Raw genomic sequence first — 19,347 nt, 5'->3', positions numbered from 1 at the left:
GTGGGAAAACTTTTGGTTGTTCCACTTACTATCGAAGACACGCACGGACTCACACTGGAGAGAAGCCTTACGTATGTACGCACTGTGGCAAAGGCTTTAGATGTTCCAGTTTCCTTCAGATACATGAAAGAATTCACACTGGAGAGAAACCTTACGTATGTACGCACTGTGGGAAAGCCTTCACTCGTGCCAGTACTCTTCGAATACATGAAAGAAATCACAATGGCGAGAAGCCTTACGTATGTGAGCAATGTGGAAAGGCCTTCAGAGAATATGGTAAAATGAAAAGACATGAAAAGATTCATACTAGACAGAAGTCTTATGTGTGTGAGCATTGTTGGAAAGTCTTCAGGTTCTCCAGTTCCTTTCAGAAACACGAAAGGACTCACGCTAGATAGATACACTAAATATAAATATCATGTGACCATTGTAGCATACATGAGAAAGCATGATGGAAAGGACTCCTATCAATAAAGATTGTGGAAAAGCCTCTGGTCATCTCAGTTCAGTCCACAGATATTAAAACAAAACAAAAAAGCAGTATGGAGATAACCCTTTAATAGAAGCGATGTGCAAAAGTCATCAGTTGGCCCTCATGCAAGAAAGTACACTGGATCAGAGCCATGTGAATGAAAAGTATAAGAAAGTTATCAACCATAAGAGTTTCAGTGTCTCATGAAAATTCCTCATGAAATCCTATGAATGTAAGTAATACGAAGAACCTAATGCAAAGTAATTTCTGTAAAATGACCCAGAAAGTACAGGACCTGTAGGAAACCTAAATGCTATAGATGTATTGTGTTCATCAGTGACTCATTCTTTTTTGGGGTTTGGGCTCACTTGCATAGCAAATACTCTACTGCTTGAGCCATACCTCTAGTCCATTCTGCTCTGGTTATTTTGAAGATGGGGGTCTCGCCAACTGATTTGCCAAGGCTGACCTTGAACCATGATCCTCCCAATCTCAGTATCCCAAGGAGTTAGGATTGTAGGCATGAGCCTTTGGTGCCCGACTCATCAGTAGGTCATAAGTACATCTCTAGACATGGATGTGCCATCCATGCTATTGAAAGCAAGCATGGTGACATAATACAGTTGAAGCAATAGTGTTTGAGTTTTATACATCATGTTTTCTTCACTCAAGTTGGTTGATGAAATTGGGATTATCCTATTGGCCTAAAGTGGTGTGTTCTAGATATGTCTTTGTGTATATTCCATGTGACTTTTTCATGGAAAAATAATATTTTTTGAGCTGGTCATATACCAGTAGAGAACTTGCTTAGCATGAGTGAGGCAATGGATTCAATCCCCAGCACTAAAAGAATAAATTAAAAAAATTTGTGTACCATAAAATTTAATATAAACTCTTAACATGTAACTTAATATAAATAATAATTGTATGTTATATATAATTAAAATATAAACAAATTATAAAAATACTTAAAATGCACCTTTAAAAATACTTTTTGTTTGTTTTGGTGATACCAGGGTTTGAACTCTACCTCATACTTGCTAGGCAGGCACCCTACCACTTGAACCAATCTACCAGGTTCCCCAGTTTTTTTATTTTTTATTTATTTTTTTTTGTGCTCCTGGATCTCAACTTAGGGTCTACACCTTGAGCCACTTCACCAGCCCTTTTGGTGTTGGGGTTTTTTGAGAGAGGGTCTCGTGAATGTTTGCCTGGGCGGGCTTCAAACTGGCACCCAGCCCCAAAGTATGTTTTTGATGGTATTGGAACCTTTGCTTGCTAGGCAGGTGTTCTACCACTTAAGACACACCCCCAGTCCTTTTTTATTTTTCAGATGGTGTCTTGCATTTTTTGCCCAGGCCAGCCTTGGATTATGATCCTCTCACATATCTAGGATCACAGACCTGTGCCACCACTGCCTGACTTACTGGTTGAGTATGGGGTCTTGCTAACTTTTTTACCCAGGCTGACTTCAAACTGTGATCCTCCTAATCTCCACCTTCCAAAGATCTGGGATTATAGGCTAGAGCCAGCCAGCCAGCCAATTATATATTTATTTATTTTTATTTATATATTTTATTTGCAATACTAGGGATAGAACTCTAGGCCTTTTGCATGCTACTCAAACACTTCTGCCACTGAGGTACAGCTCCAACCCTAATCTTTTTCTTTTTGAAGTATTATGTTTTTCAAACAAGTTTTTGTACATTTTTTAAAAGTAATTTATTTGCTCTTTCAGACAACTTGTAGACTAACAAATGTTTTTCATTTACTGAGAAGATAAATTGGACTGGTGGAGTGGCTCAAGTGGTAAAGTGCCTGCCTAGTAAGCATGAAACCCTGAGTTCAACCCCCACCCCCCCAAAAATAAGCCAAAAAACTGAGAAGATAAATGAAAATATCACATTATAATCATAAATCAGATTAAGTTTACAACTTTGCCAAGTTTATTTGTTTTGTTCTGAGAAGGGTTGTTGGGGCGACCTTTGCCCCAGCTGGCCTCCTCCCAAGTGCTGGGAGTATTGGTGTGTACAGACTGTTGCCAAGTGTTTTGTTTAGCACTGGGAGTTATTATTACAATGTAAATCTACCTTCAGCTGTTTTTTCCTTGTGTAAATTTTATTGTATTATTTTATTTTTGCAGTACTGGGGCTTGAACTCAGGGCCTATACTTTGAGCTACTCCACCATCCCTTATTTGTGAAGGGTGTTTTGGAGATAGGGTCTTATGGAACTATTTTGCACGGGCTGGCTTTGAACCACAATCCTCCTGATCTCTGCCTCCTGAGTAGCTAGGATTACAGGTGTGAGCCACCAGCACCTGGCTGTAAATTTTATTTTTCATGATTATATCGTTAATACTCTTGAATTTTGAACTGTGCATGATGGCCCACAGCTGCAATTCCATCACCTGGGGAAGTTTGTAAGTTCAAGGCTAACCTGGGTTATAGCAAGATACTGGCTTCCAAAAAAAAAGTTTGAATTTTGATCATAATTTCTATTTTACACCAAAAGTTAAATCATGCTTTCTGATAGTCCTCCTGCCAAAACTACCAGGATCATGCCTTCTGTCACATAAGATGCAATGCGTCTGTCCACACACTGTAACTCACTGGTTCATCAGTAAGAACAGTCTCAGTAAATTTCTTACAGGTCTAATGTTTCTTTTGTGAGGATTGACTGCTGGTCCGTTTAGTGAGGTGTCTTCCTCGTGGATGCACTGAGGGGTTGATTGCAGTTCTGTCTTTAGTTTATCAGAGGAGTGCTGTGGTAAGGCAGCAGTAATGAATAATGAACTGAGAGTAAACCTAAGTCGTGAGAAGTACCAGTCAGTCACATAACTAAGAAGAGGGGAATTTTGCTCATTTTTTTTATCTTAAGGGTGTTTTGTTTTTTTACCAGATTTAGAGGTACATTTACAGGATGCCTTTTACTGGATGTCTTTTTGTCTGTATTCATCCTCATTACTCAGGAGCATTATCTAATGGTGGAGGTGTGTGACTTGTATCTTCACAAGTTTTGTTGTAAGTCTTGTGTCTTGTGAGCCCCTGTCTTCTGGACTTGCTTTTGTCTTTCTGATTTGTTATCTAAACAATGAAGTACTTCTTACCATTTATTATTTACACTGCTGTTCGTAAATAATAGATGTTGTTAAAGTTAGGTTGGGGTTATGTTTCCATAAAAGTAGGAAGAAAATCTTATAGCTTGAAATTATACTTAACACACCTAAACCACTGAACATCAAAGCTGAGCTTAGTCTACATGAAAGTTGCTCAGATCACTTAGATTAATCTACAGTTTCTGTTGCATAATATGGTATTGAATTGCTCGTGTAATTCATTATATGCAGTGTACTATATGGTATCATTTGCTTTCTCTCATGGTCTTGTGTTGAAGTGTGAACTGAGATCACTGCTTACCACTTACTGCTGTTGTGGTGAAACGTCAGACCTTGAAATTTGTCGACATTTTCTGGTGCGTGCATATTGCTTTCTTGTTGTAGCATCAGAAATGGTAAGCCAACCATGATAAGTGAGAGATCCTTATTGCAGTTAAAATACATACATTGACTTACTCCTTAGCAAGCTGTATAGTAACTTCACTTTAAATCTCCTTTATGAGTTAAGGAGAGCAATATGTTTAGGTACAACCCTGGAGACACAGTCACTGTTAAAAGTTAAGCTTTTGTTGCTTAGAATATGCGCTTTGATGGTAATTTTATTTTTTTTTATTAATTTTAATTTGTATTTTTTGGCAGTACTGGGATTTAAACTCAGTGTCTCATGCTTGCTAGGCAGGCATTCTACCTCTCTTAAGAGAAAGTAAAGCTCTTTTGCTTTAGTTATGCTTTTAGCATTTATTTATACAAGAAAGGGAGAAAAGTAACTGCTTTGAGTTTTATCCACAAGTAGAGAAAATCTGCTCTTTGTCCGTCTCTTCAGTTATGTCTTCTTCACCCTATGGATATTATCTGATCTCACAATTGTTAGTATCTCATTTGTTCTTTTCTGTCCTTCTCCCCAATTTTTCCTTGGTCTATACAGATGGCATTTTAGGAAGTCCTTGTGATATGTGCAGCATGAGGCCAGTGACAGCAGGAGTGAATGTTTATTACTAGCTCATAAGGTGCAACAGGCAGAATTTACCAGAACACAGAGAGACTCTGAGCTTCAGTAGGATTGAGATGCTAATTGAGCAGGAGCTGTGGCCTGTAGAGGAGGGAAGTTGGACTGCCATGCCTTCAGGACACCAGGGAGCAGCTAGGAGAGCCAGTGCCCTGAGTTCTTTTGCTGGCTGTTTCCATGTTGGCTTCTCCCATTGACGGAATCAACCAGAGTCCAGAGGCTATAGGATTCTGACTTGTGGTACTTACAGCCCAGCTTCCTTGGTCACAGGGAATTGTGGGGAAGAGTGGATCTACAAGATGAGTAAGTGCCTTTAGCACTGGGTTGGTTTTTGCTTTATCTTAGTCCCAGTTCGGGTATCAAGTGTTTGGAAAGTCATTGTGTGGGTTTTTTAAAGGGCAGAGATTGTTAGTTTCCTTCTCCAGCTTCCTGCACTAGACATCAAAGTTTTCTCCTTGAGGTAAGTTAAGTAGGATTATAACAGCTTGTTCCCCATTAGATTATAATATGTGAACAGGAGTTGAAAAGAAGGAAATTTGAACATGGTCAGCTCCACTGCCCAGCTTAGTATACCATTTACAGTGGTGTAAGTGTACAAGTGCATAGATACTCCCAATATTGTATAGTTCAACTTCACAGAGTTTCAACTTTATGGTAGTGTGAAAGTGATAACCATTCAATAGAAATTTTGAAAAAATTTTCCTTACTGAAAATTTAGAATTTTTTTGCCTTTGGAACTGTAAACCCAAGTGTCACTCACCTCTGTCACTAGTCCCTGCCCTCAACTCCTCCTTACCTCTGTCTCAAGCTACTTCCTCTCCAAGCTACCCTGGCCTTCATTATTCCAGCTGAAATCTTGGCACTGGCAGTTCCCTGCTTCCAGAATGCACATTCCATGACTAGCTGTTTTGCATTCTTTAGGCCTCAGCTCTTACGTCCTTGAAGGGTCCCAACATGACCCCCTCTCTAGAATGCATCTCCTCATGTATTCGTGGCCAGCCTGGGCTATATAATGAGACCCTGCCTCAAAGAAACAAAGATTTTTAAAAAATTTAATAAGTCAGGCATGGTGGCTCACCCTTGTAATCCTAACTGCTTAGGAGACTGAGATTGAGAGGATTGGGGTTTGAGGTCAGCCTCGGCAGTATTTCCACAAAACGCCATCTCCAAAATAATCAGAGCAAAATGGACTGGAGGAGTGGCTCAAGTGGTAGAACACCTGCTTTGTGAGCATGAAGCACTGATTGCAAACCCCAGTCCCACCAAAAAATAGAATAGAATGCCTCTCCTTGTGGATCCAGTTATTCTGCATTATGCCTCACAGCATATTTTCCTCTCTGAAATTGCATTACATGATTTGGTCACTAATGTATGTTTGTGCCCCCTGTCTCACCAGCTCCTAGTTTAGAATGTGAGTTCCCTCATGTTTGGAAAGTTTATTCTTGGCTCCATGGTCTTGGCAGTTACTTCCTAAATGGCTAACTGGAGATTCCCAGGGCCTACTTTCCTGGGAGAAGTCCTCCGGGAGTCCCAAGTCTCGAAGGAGCTCTTGGGAAGGCCCTTAGGTTTTCAGTCCCCAGAGATAGTTACCCAGGAGTTTCAGGCAGGACAGATTGCCAGACATATTGCTTAGTTGGCAGTATGCTTTTTGATACTTCTCCCACTCAGCATTGTGGATGAGGACAAAAAAGAACTGGTACTCACTCTACAGTGTTAATAAATTACTAGTTAATTATACTCTAGTTAATAAATTACATGAGTTGTTCAAAACTTTATTAGAAAACAGGCTACTTGGTAGATGATTTTGCCCACCTAAGACTAATGGAAGGGTTCTGAGCACACTTAGGTAGGCTAGGCTAAGCTCTGTTGTTTGATATTTAGATTTATTAAATGCCTTTTAACATGACATCACCAACTTATCAGTATGTAATCTTACTGTAGCTGGTGGAAATTTCATCAGCTTATTACTTCCACGTATTAGTGGTATGAAGATCAGTAGAATCCCAACCTGAAGAGTTGGGCTAGGGGTATGGCACAAGTGGTAAAATGTCTGCCTGGCAAGCACAAGGCCCTGGGTTCAAACCCCAGTACCACCCGAAAAAATTCATCTGAAATTCTGTCAGCCTGGCCATATTAAAAATCACAATTTATGCTTGTGACATTACCACGGATTCATCCAAGTGACCTGAAGAAATTAGTGTGGACTGTGTCCACATGTGTGTGCAGGACAGTTGAAGCAATGCAAGTGGCTGTGAGGAAGTGAGGTGTTATTTTTGTTAAGGTGGTGTGGAGATCTTCAAAGCTATACTCACATACCACTCCCAAAGTGATCGAGCCTTGAGAGCAGAATGGGAGGGGCCCAGGGGCACCAGTGAGACCTTAAGGTTCACTGTACATGGCTGCATTGGATCTCTCCTCCCTGCATTGACATCTAGAACATATCAGCCATGCCACTGGTGATTCTAGTAGACTAATGTCTGCCTGGCCACTGCTCTGAAAGGCAAAGAGGATAAATCTGTCCACAGGATGCTAATTCTCCAAGACCACAAGTGAAGAGTTAGGGAAGGGTGGCTTCCTTCACCTAGATTTCAAAGTCTCAGATAGTCCTCCATGTGGGCAGAATGGTGTGAAATAGACCCACTGAGGCAAGAAAAGTGAGTGTAATATTCTGTGATTTACTGAGACGAAGAGATCACATTCACATGACTTACTGCAGTCTGTTAGTACAATAGTTTTTGCTTCCTAGTTAGGTATTGTTAGTCTCTTACCGTGCTTAATTAGTAAATTAAGCCTCATCATAGAGGTTTAATACTTAAAATATATAGGATTAACTATGAGCCACTGTTTGAGGCACCTCCTAAAGGACCTGGAACAAATCTCCCTGAGATAACAGGAACCTTCTGCATTTTGTATTGTATTATATCACCGAGAGGCACACCAGTCATATCCAACTTGCTGACATCAAGGCAAATAGATAGGGTAGAAGCTGACCAAAGAGAGAGGTTTGACTAGAAGGCACTGAGCACTTCATTGGCCAAGAAAAACACTTTTCTACTCCCAGTAAGTTGCCTGTATTTTGGGAAGCCTCCAAAGAACCTTCAACTCAGGGCAAACCCTGGCTTTGTATCCTGGCTTCCTTCATCTCCTGTCTTCCTTTTGCCCTTGACTTGCGCTGAAGGAGCTGAAGGTACCTCTGTCCCTTTCTGTCTTTCCTAAGACTGGGTCCTCCTTACACTGGGCAGGTTCTGATGTCCCCCTGGGGAGAAACAGGTGGAAGGGAGACTTTGTTATGTGTTGGGGGAGGGACTGGAAACTTTTCCAAAAGCCTCTCCTGGCCTTTTGAGGTCGTGATGTCAGGGTGTTACCAAAGAACCTCAAGCAGGGCTTTCTCTTTTGCCTCCTCACTCCTGTCATATATCATGGAAGAGGTGGCACAAGCTAGGCATGGTGGACATTCCTGTAATCCCAGCACTCAGACAGGAGGATCGTGAGTTTACAGCCAGTCTGTGCTACACGGCAAGACCCTGTCTCAATAAAACGAAACAACACTAGAGTGCCTGCTTAGCAAGCGTGAGGCTCAGTACTATCAGAGAAGAACAAAAAGAAAGAGATGTCCTTAGTAGGAGGGGAGCACTGGGCAGATGGTCCAAGGGCAGAATGGGAGTGATTTGGGTAGTCACCTAGCCTGGTGTTGGGGAACAAGGTTGGAATGAAGAATCTTCCAGTTTGAGATGGTGCCAGGGGTCTTTACCCAGTTAAGGTTCCCTGTCATTGAGCCACCCGTTGAGCTGTTCAATCAGTCCTTTCAGTCAGTGTTGATTCTGGTCCTCAAGGAACATGGATGTCCGGAGGCCTTTTTTGTTGTGATGTGGACGGTGCGTATTACTGGCGTGGTGGGGGGGGCTAATGATGCTGCTAAAAACCTCACACAATGCACAAGGTAGGCACCACTGCAAGGAGAAATTAGCCCCAAACGTCCCTACTGCTGAGGGTGAGGAACCCTATTGCAGGTATATTTTCTGTTTCTGTGTCCCTGCTGATTACTGGACTAAACAAAATAGTTTCATGTATATATTTTTATTCATATGCCCAAATTGAATTATGCTAACAAGTTCATCCTCATTTTTGCTTTATTCAGTTCATGTCATTTACACGATTTATTTAATATTGCTGTACATGCATCTCACACCTACCAGGGGCTCCATTGTTGGCGTACACCAATTTGTACCTCCCTGCTCCCCATCTTTGGGTAAGTAGGTTTTTCCTGTTTCCTTACTAAAAGTAATTCTGTAAGGGATCATGTTCTTATGCTGACCTAGTAACAGGCTCATGAAACCACCAAAAATACTGGTGTACAGAACATGTACATACTTTAAATCTTAATTTCTACCATTCCACAGTCCCACCAGTGGTGTGCAAGATTCTGTTATGTACTGCTTGTTGTCAGTGTTTTGGAATTTCATTTGGAGAGTATAACTCAATGTCCATTTTTCATTTCCTTTCTCCCTCCTTTCCTCCCTCCCTGCTTTCATTTCATTTTTGCATTTAGGTTCCTAATGCTTGATCTAACTGGTTTCTTGTTTATTCTTTATATTATCCCCTGGTCCCTTTTGGAAACTGCAAATATCTTTCCCCAATTTTCCTATTGTCCATTAGCTTTATTCAGGGTATCCTTTGTAGAAGTCATAAATATCATTTGCTTATCTTCTAAAAATCATCTTGTGGGTTTGCACAAATGTGAAGTTTGTCACAGTTTTTTTTTTCATACACTTCCTCTATACTTTATAGTTTGATGTTTTACATTTGTCAAGAATCCATTGGATTCACCTTTGCATGTGATCTTAGTCAGAAATCAGATTTTCATAGTTTTATAAAACAAGTAACTTTTCTACCACAAATGAGTGAATAGTCTACCTCCTCCCCTTCATTTGTGCTACCAGCTTTCCCCTATCTTCTGTTTTGAATAATGCAGGTTTTTTGTTCAGTTTATTTTTCCTGAAAAGTTTAATATAGGCCAGGCACCGTGGTTCATACCTGTAATCCTAGCTATTCAGGAGGCAGAGAGTAGAAGGATCTCAGTTCAAAGCCAGCCTGGGCAAATAGTTCTCAAGACCCTGTCTGGAAAAACTCTTCACAAAAATAGGGCTGGTGGAGTGGCTTACGGTGAAGGCCCTGAGTTTAAGCCCTTGTACCGTGAAAGAAAAGAAAAAGAAGAAAATACCCAACACAGAAAAGGGCTGGCAGGGTGGCTCACTTGGTAGAGTGCCTGCCTAGCAAGTATTTAGGCCCTGAGTTCAAACTCCAGTATTACAAAAAAATCTGTGTTCTATATCCACACTTAAATATCTCTGTAGTGTGTCCCAGTTATTAGGAGTGGGTGGCTCTTCTCTTTACTCCTTTTTAAAAAGAAACCAGTATAGTATTGTACTGTTTTTCTTTTCTTTCTTTTTTTTTAAATTATTTCTTTTAAAAAGTGTATGTGAATTTGGAAACTTTTTTTTTTAATCAAATTTAAGTTGATTCACTGGAATTGTAAGTAACTTTGTATTTAGGATATAATATGGAAGTATTGACATCATACCAGGTCATTGCATCCAAGACTATAAGTTCTTCTATATATTCACCTCATCTTCTGTAATTTTATTATCTTTAAAATTTTTTCTTTAAAGACTGTGCTGCCAGGCACTGGTGATTCTGTAATCCTGCTTTTACTCCTAAGTGACTTGGGATCTTGGTCCAAGGCCAGCCCAGGCAAACAATTCTAGAGACCCCATCTCCAAAATAACTAGAGCAAAATGGACTGGAGGTCTGGCTCAAGCAGTAGAGCACCTGCTTTGCAGCATGAACTCCAAGCTCACGTCTTCCCCCCATCTTCCCAAAGAAAAAGGGGAAAAAAATTTTTGGTTGATTCCTATGTATTGCATAGCATGTTTTTCAATGTTGTCTCTCTCTCTCTCTCTCTCTCCCCTCTCTGGTTTAATGAAAGTGATAGTAAAGTTTATTAGGAAAGGAAATACTTCAGTAAATAGACTGAAAACAAGACATCTACAGTAAAAATGAGAATAATTTTTTTTTTGTGGTAGTGGGGTTTGAACTCAGGGCATTCACCTTGAGCCACTCCACCAGCCCTTTTCTGTGATAGGTATTTTTGAGGTAGGGTCTCAAGAACTATTTGTCTGGCTTGGCTTCGAACCTCGATCTTCCTGATCTCTGCCTCATGTAACTGGGATTACAGGCATGAGCCACTGGTGCCCAGCTTGAGATGACTATTTCTGAAATGTGGCTTCACTTTATAGCTCTGGCTGGACTTGAAGTTGTGGTCCTCTTGTCTTAGTCTCCAAGTGCTGGGATTATAGGCATGAGTTACAATGCTCAGCTTAAGTATGTTCTGGAATACCCTGGGAGATCCTGAGACCCTTTCTGGTATCTGTGACATCCCCAATGAAATTTAAGGGGTATTTTCCTCAACTAGAACAACAAATTGTCACAAACTGACTGAGGAAGCAAGTAGGAGCATCTATCTGTGCCCCATGAAGCTAGACATTAGAAATATTTGCCAAAACAGTAAAAAAAGAAAAAAAAAAGATTCACATCCCTAAGTGTAGTTTTGCAAATGTAAATACATATATATATATATATATATATATACACTTTCTTTTAATTGGAATTTGAACCCAGGGACTCACACATGCTAGGCAGGTGCTCTACCACTTCAACCAATGCCCCAGCTCAATACTTTCTTAAAGTTACTAATATTAACATATGGTAGCTGTGTTATAACCTTTTAGGCAGATGTTAGATTAACAACTGAGTAAGTTTAATTTCTTCTGTTTTAACGTACAACATGGTGAAATTCAGTCCGTAAACCAACTTAAGCAAAAGCCCTTTAGGTTCCTCCATAGTTATAAAAGGATCTGGAAATTTATTTATGTATTTATTTATTTGCAGTACTGAGGGCCTACACCTTAAGCCACTACACCAGCCCCATTTTTGTGTGGGTGTTTTTGTGATAGGGGCTCCTGAACCATTTGCCTGGCCTGGCTCAGACCATGATCCTCCTGATGTCTGCCTCCTGAGTAGCTAGTATTATAGGTGTGAGCCACCAGCTCCCATCTGAGAACAAAATGTTTGATAACTATTTTTTTTTAAATAATTAGTGGCCCCATTGTGAATTGCTTCCTTTTATCTAAATGATATCTTTCAGTGATGATTACTGGCCTAAAACTGAGAAACACTGTGATTTGTCAGGTGATCGTGTCTTTGGCAGCTTTGTGCTTTCCTGTTTTGTTCTAATTTTACGTCTTGATTCTTTTACTTTTTTGCGTGGTGACCCTGTCTCTTCCTTTGTAATCCTTATTTAGATTATTTCCTTTGTTTTCCTTTTAGCACGACTCACAGCTTTCAGTTCCATGTGAAAGAACTACAGAAACAGCGAGGATCTTTGGCTGGTTCTTGGTTCTAAAATAATGCATCTCCAGTGCTAGGCATTGTGCCACCCACCTGTAATCCCAACACACAGGAGGCTCAGCAGGAGGATCATGAGTTTGAGGCTAGCCTGGACTTTATCAAAAAGAAAAATCTATACTTTCTCCATTGAATGGTCCTTAGTGCTATTTTTATGGCATATATGCTTTATCAAGGTAAGTAAGTCTTTTATTTTGTGTTCTGAAGAGGTCTTTTAAAAATTTATCAATAGAGTCAGGTGCCGTGTCTCATGTCTGTAATCCCAGCTACTCAGAAGGTGGAGATGAAGAGGGCCAAGGTTCAAGGCCACTCTGGGCAAAAATACCCCATCTCAACCAACAAGGAAGCTGGGTATGATGGCACATGCTTGTCATTCTAGCCACATGGGAATTGTAAATTGAAGGCTAGAGATCCACGCTGGCCTGAGCATAAATGTGAAAGCCTATATGAAAAATAACAAAAGCAGAAAAGAGATGGGGGCGTGCTAGAGCATGTGCCCTAGCAAGCACAAGGCCCTAAGTTCAAGGCCCCCAAGTACTGCCAAGAAAATCATCCAAAGAAATTGAGGTTTGGAACATACATCTCTGCCAATATTGAAATAATCATTGGATGTTTATTTGCTTGACATAATGAGCCTCATGATTGGTTTTCAAGTGCTGCTAGATCCCTGTCATTGATGGGATAAACCAACACTTTAAGCCGGATATTTTTTTATTGGTGGTACTTGGGTTTGAAGTCAGGGCTTCCTGCTTGCTAGGTAGGCACTCTACTACTTAAGCCACTCCACCAGCCCTGGATTTTTTTAAATGTACATGCAATGATTACTTGGGCCTATAAGTGCCTATTCCTATATACCTTCCTACCTGATTTAGATGAAAATTGTCTTCATCTGATGAGATGAGTTAGGAAATTGTCTTCATCTGATGAGATGAGTTAGGAAGATTTCTTATCTCAACTGCTGCTTAAACTCTTAACTTGCTTAAAAGTTTTAATAGAACTCACTTGTAAACCCACTGAGGAAATGATTTTAGGTAGGGGATGATTTGAGTACCATTTCAGGTTTTCTCTCTCCCTCTTTTTTTTTTTTTTGGCATTGCTCGGGTTTGAGCTCAGGGCTTCACGTTCGCAAAGCAGGCGCTTTACCACTTGAGCCACTCTTCCAGTCTATTTTGCTCTGGTTATTTTGGCAATAGGATCACGACAACTATTTGCTTGGGGTGACTTCGAACTGCAGTCCTCCAATGTCAGCTTGCTAAATAGCTGGAATTATAGGTGGGAGCCACCAGTGTTCAGCCCATTTCAGTTTTTGATAAGTTTTTGAGTCTCTACCTCCCTACCACACTTTCTTTGATGTCCATTATCTTTGTAATTATTTGCCATTTTTCATTTTGTGTTTTGCTACTGGCACATTGTCTGTGTGTGTGTGTGGTACTAGGGTTTTAACTCAAGGCCTGCACCGTGAGCTACTCCATCAACCCCTTTTTGTGAAAGGTTTTTTAGAGATAGGTTCTCATGAACTATTTGCCTAGGCTGGCTTTGAACCACGATCCTCCTAATCGCTGCCTCCTGAGTAGTTAGGATTATAGGTGTCCTTGTTAATTATTCCCTGTATTTTTAATCTTTTCCAGTAACTTGAGTCTGGTTTAAGTACTGTTTGTTGTTGTTGTTCGGTGTATTGGGGTTTGAACTCAGGGCATTGTGCTGTGCTTGCTAGGAGGTGTTTTACCACTCTCGAGCCCAATGAAGTGTCGTGACAAATATATTGAAGGCTATATATTTTCCTGAAAGTATTGTTTCAGGTATACAGTGTTTGTTTTGGTGGGACTGGGGTTTGAACTCAGTGCTTTGTACTTGGCAAAGCCACACTCTACTGCTTGAACCACACCTCCAGTCCAATTTGCTCTGGTTATTTTGGAGATGGGGGTTCTCTTAAACTGTTTGCCTAGGCTGGCCTCGAACTTTGATCCTACCAATTTCAGACTCCCAAGAAGCTAGGATTGAGCTACTGGTACCCAGCCAGTTTTGTAGTGCCTTAAAGACACATTTCATATGGTTTACCTAAATGTATGCTACAACACATGTGTTTGTCATGTCCTTGAGTTTTTCTTCTTCCTATTAGTGACCCCAGTAAACTGATTATAGCATACCAATAGTTCTATTGACTGTTGCACCTTCTGAATGTCGCTGAGTTTTCTTAGTGATGTCATTTAGCTTCTTCCTCTGTCATCTCTGGTAGTGTTATCCCTTCTGTTGTTCCAGTTGTCACAATTTTGGCCATTAAGCATCTTTAAGGTCAGGACCATTGTCCTTTTGACATTTTCCTGCTTCTTGGTAAAATGTTCATTTCTTTCTGCTACAAGACATATTAGGTTCCTTCCCTGTCCAGACCGTAAATCTTCAGGGAACTGTGGTTCTTTGCAGAGCATGTGGCAATATAGATAACACGACCACTTGTACCTAACATTCCATTTTTTTTAATTTTTTTATTTTTTTGGTGGTACTGGGTTTGAACTCTGGGCTTCACACTTGCTAGGCACATGTATACCACTTGAGCCACTCTGCCAGCCCTGTTTTGTGTTGGTTTTTTCAAGATAGGGTATCAGGAACTATTTGCCCAGGCTGCCTTTGAACCATCTCTGCCTCCTGAGTAGCTAGGATTACAGGCATGAGGCACCGGCACCTAGCCTTCGCATTCCATATTGCCTTATATTAAGAAGACCCTGAGTGATGTAGTCATTGTCCTCAAAGGACAGAAATTCTTTTCCTTCAGTAAAACAATTCACTAAGGATTCTTTAGAGGAGGATTTGGAGGAGGGGAGCACACTGGGTTTGAAAACTCCTGGTGGCCATGCCATCCCTGCCCTTCCCAATCCTGTTCCTATCTGGGAACCAGGGCCCTAGTAGTCACTCAAGCCTGTGTAGACCTGTTGTGGCACGTAGGCCTGATTACTTCCTCTTCCTGACCTTAGTTTCTCTTTCTATAAAGTAAGTGAATTAAATGAGTGTCTTGATAACTATTTTGATGTGAACTGATGTTGGACTGGACTGCTGTATAGGTGGGACAAGATCTGGTCTGCCATTTTTGAGGCAAGGAAGAGGTCTTTTATTGTCCTGATGTTATTTGTATTTTCACAGAAATGGGGGTGGTGGGGAACCAGCAACATCCATATTCTGAAACATGTAAGGAGTGTTGGGGCTGACAGAGTGGCTCAAGCAGTAAGAGTGCCTGCTTACCAAGCATGAGGCCCTGAGTTCAAACCCCAGTGCTGCAAAAAAGAAAAAGGAAGGAGTCTTCACTTAGATCACTAGAATCTCATCTTGTATGGTAGACTAGTGGAGAAGTAGGTCTGTGAGAAACATCAAAACCTTCTGTCCAGGCCGATCTCTGTTGCACCATTGTGCCTGAGCCCTGCGTCCTTTCCCCCTTGGGCCTCAGGGTACCATCAGGATCAATAAAGGATGAACTCAACCTGGTCCCAGTGGCTCACGCCTGTAATCCTAACTGCTTGGGTGACTGAGATCCAGAGGATGAAGTTTCCAGACCATCGTGGTCAAGTAGTTCACAAGACCCCACCTCCAAAATAATCAGAGCAAAATGGACTGGAGGTATGACTCAAGCGGTAGAACACCTGCTTTGCAAGCCACAAAGCCCTCATTTGTATAAAGTAAAGTCTATAAATATAAAAACAATAAAATATAGGATTAATTCCTGGAGCCCCACATTCTTTAGTTGATTGACATACATGAGGTAAGTTCTGGTTCCCCAACCACCCAGATCCAGGGCAGTATAGACCTACCTAGAACATAGCAGAAAGGAAAAACATAGCCCGTTTGTTCCAACTGACCTCAACCTGCAGGACGTCCCAACCTTTTACCTGGGTTTCTACCCAGTCACTCTCTAGATGTCCTCAGTCCCCTTCTCTGAGGTCTCCCTCATTCAGTATTTCCAGGTTTCCCTCTCTCCATGCTCAGCACACCTTCCAGCCTTTGCTCACACGGTTTCTTCTGACAGGAATGCCTGGGAAACTTCTATTTGTATTTCAACGCCCCCCAAACCCCCAGGTAAACGGCTACCTCCTCCATGAACCTAGTCATTTCCCACTCCCTGCCATGTTTGTTCTCACAGCATCTTTCCTTCATTTTCTCAGAGTCAACAGATGTTTTTTAATGCTCATTTTATGTGAATATCGGTCAGCAGTGACTGAACAAAGGTATTGTGTACCCTCAGCTTCTCCTGGTTTGGTCCACAAAGCTGTGGGAGTGGTCAAAGATGTGATGAAGGAAGCCAAGGGGTCTATAGGAGTGAAGTGTCATTCAAACACCCAGATAGCATCTTAGAAAGCACATCTGGAAGTGGTGATCTCTAATGTGATTCCTAAAGGAGGGCAGTTTGGGCTGGATATATGGCTGGAGACAGTTGTCTCAAAAGTATGAAACTCTGAGTTCAAATCTCAGTACCGCTAAAAATGGAACTGTGATTCAAGTGAATGAGGCAGGTGTGCAAGTGGTTTCCAGGTATAGGAGACAGCCAGTGCAAAGGCTCAGGGAGATAAGAGGCATGTTTTGTTCAGGAATGATGGTGTGTCCACTGAGCCTGGCCAGTGGGCAGTAGCTGAGGGTTGTTTTAGGACATGAAAGCAGAAAGGGGAGGGAAAGAGTTCACAAGACCTGGCAGCAGTGGGACATAATAAATATTTTTGCATGCATGTCACAAGAATCTAAATGATATTACATCGTGTGACCATATTCTTAGATATTTAACTTGTTTCTCATGGGGTTTCCATGAATGTTTAGTACATGACCTTAGCACATATTTTCATGAGTTCTTTTGGGTGTGCACCTAGTAGTGTAGTTGGTGGGTCAAAGGGGATGCCTCCACTTGCTTGCATATATACTTCCAGTTTTTCAAAGGGTTTGAAGCAATTAGCTGGTTTTAAGCATGAGTATGGCCAGATTCCTTTGTGTACAGAGTTTTCCCTGGCTGCTGAGAGAATAGGCTGTAATGATTTGGGGAGATCCAGGAATCTTGTCCTGTGGTAGATATGGGTGTCATGGAGTGAAGACTAGGTGATTTGGGACTGACTTCACAGGTGGGATGGGCAGTGTTAGGTATTGCCCAAAGGTTAGAGCAAGGGAAGTGCTTTTACTCACCGCCCTTCTGAAAGAAAATAACGTGGACTCTTTCCACACCTTCAACCAGTTTTCCATGTCTCCAGACTTTAACCCACAATTCCATTGAATTCTGACACTACCTGGAGTTAGTGTCTGACTCCACAGTGTTAAGGGTTCAGTCCCCCAGTGGTAGTCATGTTAGATGTCAGTAAAAGTTGATTCCAGAGTTCCCACATCTTGATTCAATGTGGCTACAATGTCACATTCTTAGAATGTCCCCTCCCTTCATGCCTACTAATTGCTAAAATGACTTTCAGGCCTCAGTAAAATACTTCACGATTACCAGTCGGTGGTAAAAGATACAACCTAGGAGCAACCACATTAAGTAGGCAAGGTATTCAGGAAGGGAAATGTGAGGACTTTGCATGTCCCATCTGGAGGTCCCAGCACCTCTGTGTTCATATTTAAAGAATTGGATTCAGCATCTTTTTCTCATTTGTTATCAGTATTGGAGAATATCCTGGAGAGGGGAAGAGGGTTGAATCCAGTGACTCATTAAGCCCCATTTTGAGGCTGCAAAGTGGGGACAGTGAGGTCTCCTTGGGGCTTCCAGGGCAGCTGCCCTCCCCTGCATGTGTCCTCCAGCTGCTCAGAACAAGGACAGAAGAAGTGGCAGTGAGAAGCTGCAGAGCTCTGGAGAGCAGAAGACCCCTGAGCAGATGCAGTTGGTGGTTCTGTCCTTTGAGATGGTGACTGGTGACCCGTTTTCTGGACAGTGTTTTGATTTTGCTGTGGGTAGAGTTGCTGGGGTCAATCTAACTTGAATATGTTAGAAAAATCTACAAAGGTCAGCCTTAGAGAAAGGCTCATTTATGTAGTCTCCTGGCGAACAGTTTATGAATTTGACAGGTCAGAGCCAAAAAGTGACTCCAGGTGAGTTTCTTTCTGGTGCATATGAAGGTGTTGAAGTATGGATTTTCCACACCGTGGGGTAGAGGGTGTGGGGGTGGGGTGCGGAGTGTGCTGAGCAAGGCAGATTGCTCCCAGAGTTACATCCTTTTGTGGCCCTGTCTCAGCACCAGGAAGTGACCCTCTGGGGCTCTAGCAGTCAGTCTGGATCCAAGCTTGGGACTATGTTTTACTTTCTGAATGTGTTCGGTTTTCTTCCTTCATGGTTTCTTTGTAGAATATTGCTGGCATATAACTCCTGTTTCTCCATGCATTGAATAATTGCATTTTCTTGTTGGCATGTTTTCATCTTCTTGGTTGAAAATTGATAAATTGAGAGAAGAGTTGGGAGAAAGAGTTAGCCATGAAATTAACTGCCCCGTCACAGATTCCTCAAGTATGACAACATCAGGTCCTCCCTCCTTGTGCAATGTTGTCCTAGGCACCCGTCCTTCTATGAGGTCACAGGTAGTTCCCAGGGTACAGTGAGTCTGGAATTCCCTGATTGAACTTCTGACCCCATGTCCAGGAGGAAACAAGAAGAGCCCAGAAAGAAGCAGGTGCAGTTGCCCCTGGCTGGGGCAGCGCAGGGCTGCGCGCGTTCTTCTTTGACTGCTCAGGGGGGTGAGGTATCAGGCGTGCTGTCGCTAGGCGCTCCGGAGGGCGGGGTCGTTAACCGCTGGGTTGCCAGTGCGGAGCGTTGCCAGCTGTCTAATCAGAAGCGCCAGTGGTGGGAGGTGCTTCCTTACTGGCGGCAGAGCTGGCCAATCACAAGCGCCGGTGGAGGGCGGTGACCGTGCTCACCGCGCGACTTTCCTTTGGCGGCGCCATAGTGCCGCCATCGTCGCCGCAGTGTCTTTGGCTGCAGAGAGACTTCCAGGTGTGTTGGCCTCCGCACGGTGTGACCGCTGCCCACAGCAGCCATCGTGAGAACAGCAGGCCGTTCCCGAAAGCCTGAAATGGTGGGTGGTGTTGGACGCCCTGTTGTGCCTGGGCTCCCGGCGTCAGCTGCGGAGTCTGCGGCCGAGTTCCTCGCACCGCCCTGGTCCCCTCGTTCCCCGGGACCCCAGCCTCTTGCCCCGGACCGCGGGGGTCGGCGGGAGGAGCTGTGGGTGTGGGTTCCCTCCTTCTCCGCTGCAGAGCCGGCTTTCCCTGTGGCTCTGCTTCGTGGGAAGCAGCGTCTAAAATCCAAGACTGTCCCCTCGCCAGCAGTGTTTTGTAGGGTTGT

The 19,347-nt window shown here is 42.4% G+C and overlaps 1 protein-coding gene across 6 annotated transcripts in view; it reads left to right on the top strand.

Annotated features, from left to right (window-relative positions):
* Positions 1–394: 394 nt before the first annotated feature.
* LOC141416662 (uncharacterized) overlaps positions 395–19,347 on the top strand; it is a 41,620-nt gene continuing 22,667 nt past the window's right edge. Inside the window, exons 1-3 of one of the 6 annotated variants that reach the window (XM_074053809.1) lie at positions 395–704; positions 11,982–12,235; positions 15,496–15,665. Coding sequence is in view for 5 of the 6 variants with exons in the window: in XM_074053805.1 (XP_073909906.1) it covers positions 12,134–12,235 (102 nt within the window). In the remaining variant the exon portion in view is untranslated. The other 5 variants (XM_074053805.1, XM_074053806.1, XM_074053804.1 and 2 more) reach the window with 5 other exon arrangements.

Source organism: Castor canadensis, chromosome 14 (genome assembly GCF_047511655.1).
Source record: "Castor canadensis chromosome 14, mCasCan1.hap1v2, whole genome shotgun sequence".
Classification (NCBI taxonomy): Eukaryota; Metazoa; Chordata; class Mammalia; order Rodentia; family Castoridae; genus Castor; species Castor canadensis.
This window is presented reverse-complemented; position numbering and strand designations above follow the sequence as displayed.